Source organism: Glycine max, chromosome 17 (assembly GCF_000004515.6).
Source record: "Glycine max cultivar Williams 82 chromosome 17, Glycine_max_v4.0, whole genome shotgun sequence".
Classification (NCBI taxonomy): Eukaryota; Viridiplantae; Streptophyta; class Magnoliopsida; order Fabales; family Fabaceae; genus Glycine; species Glycine max.
This window is the reverse complement of record NC_038253.2, coordinates 14981669-14986014: the sequence shown is the minus strand read 5'-3', so window position 1 is coordinate 14986014 and position 4346 is coordinate 14981669. Positions and strand designations below refer to the sequence as shown.

The window sequence follows — 4346 nt, the reverse complement described above, 5'->3', positions numbered from 1 at the left end:
AGCAAGCTTCCTGTCAAAAAAGTGAACCATATTGACAACACTAACCTTGTGCGTCATGTACAGAATAGCTAGAGTGTACAAAATCAACATATAGAGTTTTCTCAACCTGTTATTGGTTTGAGACCTAACCTTGTGTAATTTTATTTTGGTGTTTTACAGAAGGTAATTCCATGATGCTCAAAGATCTAATGGAAGAAAAGTAGTTAAATTTGAATCAGCCACTTTTATCAATGAGGAGTTTCTCATCAACATTGGCCTCTGAAACAGACCACAAAGGCAAAAGTGACAACTCATTAGCCAGACTTCCACTTCCTCCTGCTTACAAATTAGAGTTAAATTCAGTTCCAGAGAGGAATGCTGGAAATGTTCCTTTTGAGTGGGAGAAGGCACCAAGAAGACCAAAAGATGAAAGCAAATTACAGACACAAGATTTTGAGAAGCCTCCCTTCACTTCAAACTTTCTACTTGGGAGGGTATCAAAAACTAAGCAACAATCACTTGCTGAGACGAGAACTGGAAGCACACTTTCCAACTCTCAAAGTGTTGCATCCTTGGACAAAAAAGCAACAAAACATTCAAAAGCGGAAACTAGGGAGAAAGAAAGTTCTGGTTCAAATGATGGAGATGAGGCCTATGAAGATGCTCGTGACTCACTTTCTAGGACTGAATCATTCTTCATGAGTTGTAGTGTGAGTGGCTTGAGTGGATGGGATGAACAAGAGGTACAACCATTTGGAAGTTTCTCAAGTGATCACCAGAAAGGTCGCAATTTCATGATTGATAGGTTCTTGCTTGCAGCAAAGGCAATGACATCAGAATCTCCTCAATATGCTTCCAAGAAAGCACATATTGGACAAGAACAACAAAAGCAGAGAAAGAAAGAAGTGAATACAGAAAGTCCATGTCCCATTAACCAGCATAGGCCAAAAGCTTTGCCATATTACACTCAAGATATTGATGGGGAAGAAAGTGATGATTGCAGTGAATATGAAAACTACACAACTACAACTTGTGGCCTATGTCCTCGGTTCTGCCTTTTGAATCCAATGCCTGGATTAAGAATGGTGGAAAGGGTTCCAACAAATGCAGCTCATGGAATGCAAGCTAAATCAGCTGCTTCTCACATTGGATCTTCAAAAGAGGTATTAATTTGTGTGTCATATTGCTGACTATAGTTACTTGTTGCGCATTATGTGCTTTATGACTTGTGTTCCCTTGAATCTGAACTAATTTTGCTCTCTACATAGCATACATATTATAGTGTCTATATCTTGTGAGAGTTCTATGAATGGAACTTCTACTTAACAAGCTGGGTTGTTGGATATGCCACTTGATTTAGTGACATTTTGCTTTCTTCCTTGTCCTCATCAATCGAACACCTTTATTTTTAATATTTCATTAGCAAATCAAATTGGTAGATAAATGATTAATTCTGTTTTGTTATAATTTAAAGGTTGAAAGACGGCTTTTTCATTCTTGTCCTATAACATTTTTAATAGTAGTTGGTTGCTACATTATATTGAGCCATGCCAACCATGTATTGCTAAATCTGCTGACCAAGAACCAAACCTGATATACATATTTACTTAGTAGGAACAAAGGGAAAACTTCTCCAAAGAAATGATTAATGCAGAGAAGAAGGAAAAGGAATCCTATTAAAACAAACAGAAAATAGCAGGGAAGAAAAAAAAAACAAAATAGGATATTATCAGCGAATGAAAAGTGTTCTTAGTATCTCTAAGCATCTGATATTGAAACCACCTTAGAGTGAAACCAACTGGAAGCAAGAAATGCTCAAACACCAATATACATATTATTTTACAGTTTAGAACCTTACAAATAGTGACAATCACATTGTAGGTGGATCACTAATTCGGATTCTTAGCTAAGTCTGAGCTTTTGATCCATTATTCTTTCCCTCCAAATCTCTACCACATACTTTCCAAAAATGATAGGAGAGACACACATCATTCTAGTAAACTCACAATTGACATTAAACATATTGAGGATAGAAACTAATTAATGCACTGACACTCATTAAAACCCATCTCTAATGGATACAAAATGATACTCTCCGACACTTCTGGCAGTCTAAAGCTCACCCTTTTCTTCACCTTACTACTTTGGCTTCTAGTCAATGGATTAAACCCCATTTTTCTTCACCTTAATTCGTGATAGAATATCTGTCTCATGTTGCACGAGGAGGCATTCACGAATATCCTTTCCTCTAAATTACTTGCCCCAACCCAATAAAAGAAAATGTGAAAAACTAGAGACAAAGTGCCTTTTCCTAACATTGACTAAAATAATATCCTTGGAATCTAAATGCTCCTAATATTAAGATAGAAATTAATGGCGTTATTCAATGTAACAGAAATTAACCACATATTTACTGAGGTAAGTTAGGTAACTAAAAGGGGAGTTGGTTAAAAGGGGGTACCAAGACAGGAGTAGCTTGTATTTTGGGAATTCAATACAAGGGAGAGTTCCAAGTCTACTGAATAGCTAGAGTGTAGAGAAGAAATTTATTCTATTATACATTGTTGATGACTGTCCTATATCAGATTGATACTTGTCATTGGGTGTAGTGGTCCATATTAAATATATATCAAATAAATTCAAATAGTAACAAAGCAATTTAGAAAACCAAAGAAAATGACCTTTTCATTAGTAAAAAAGAAGGAAAACCTACCTCATATTATTTTCAGTTAATTAGCTGAAGAACATCACCAAAAGCACGAACAGAATCAACAGATGCTGGTTTCTTTAACTCTTTTGCAAGGTCAAGTTGTTGCCTCAATACTTCAATTTGCACAATGGTGCTAATGCATTGCCAGCCAACAAATGTAGGTAGCTTTCTTCTGCAAAAAAGTGTAAAAGATCATAACAAAATACTGGACCACAATTTGTTGAACCAAAAGCAACAACACACAACACCTAAGACACCCCTCAACAGTCTTAACCATGCATGCATTTCACAAGGACAACAAGCATATCCATATATATAAGGGCAACTTATAGAAAGAAACTTGACAGTGAAAATAGGGATACCACATACAAGATACAATATCCCAGGTACTTGTAATTACTAAATTAAGAGAACAAAAGCCTATGCTCATGTATTCAACTTTTCATATATTGAAATCAGCCAATGATAACTGAACTGAAATAGAAATGCAACTCATACACTCAGAAGATCAACATATAGAACCCTCAGCCTCAGATTTCACTCCAAGTTCTAAACAAGTTCAATTTGCTCTTACTGCTACTCCTATGTATCCTTCTTTATTTGATGAATCTGACCAAGTGATCTTAACCCCTCTAAGTGACCTTATACATTTCAATAGTGTAGAGGTAGAAGAAGCATCCTTTATTCCATCAAAGGTATAGATAATTACTTGTCTATATATGTAATACTGTAAATCATGAATAAAATTACTAGGAAATAAAAAAAATGTAACAACAAGAATATTTAGGATCATCAAAGGTAATTGAAGAAGATATTTATGAAAGGAACGAGAGCAATCTTGAAAAAGTAAGCAAAGTCACAATTTTGTGCTCAACAAGTACTATGGCCAGCAAGAATGCCTCGCTAGCAATGAGTTGGTCATATCTACATCTACTTCTAATCCTCATGAGCCTATTTAAGACCCTCCCTCCTTCACCTTTAACCTTCATCCAAGCATATATTTATTTACACACTCAAAAACCTACAAATTCTAAGTTCAAACCCTCCCAAAATATGTCTACCAATATTATTTTTCTCTCCAAGTTTCTGCTCCTTCTCAAATACCTTGGTGAGGGAGACAATTCTCTGTACAACATATTTGTCTGTGTGACATAGATACCAGGGCAGAGATTTGTAGTTAAATTCTCTGTACAACATATCTATATATGGGCCCAAATAAAATTTAGGAAAATTTATGGTAAACTATTCTTTGGACTGCTTCCTAGAATGTGACATTTGTAGTTAATTTGTTACAATTTCACTATCTAATTGCTCTTCTATATGTTTTCACACCAAAATTGCCTCTCATGTATGGAAACTTGAGTGAAGATATTGATTTATAAGTATAACCCAATGACAGGACGTATCCATTTCACCCTCTTGGTTGGGGTTATATACATCAATCAAATAAATCATCCCCATTTACGTAACATTAAGATCAATGCTTACAAAGCTCACAAATTGGAAAATCATGTGATTGGCCAATAATGGTATGGTTGGTGGGATTTTAATGTTCGGAAAATTTGAGCCACCGGTGTAAGACAAAAAAGATAAAAGAAGGTTAAATCCCCATATACTAAATTTAACCATATTTTGGACACACTCAATAACAAAACAC

At 35.3% G+C, this 4346-nt stretch overlaps 1 protein-coding gene across 1 annotated transcript; it reads left to right on the top strand.

Moving 5' to 3' along the window:
• The first annotated feature begins 230 nt into the window (after positions 1–230).
• Positions 231–1169, top strand: LOC102667651 (uncharacterized). Its single transcript, XM_006601421.1, has one exon. It carries the CDS (start codon positions 231–233, stop codon positions 1167–1169), a length of 939 nt encoding a protein of 312 aa, XP_006601484.1.
• The last annotated feature ends 3177 nt before the right edge of the window (positions 1170–4346 follow it).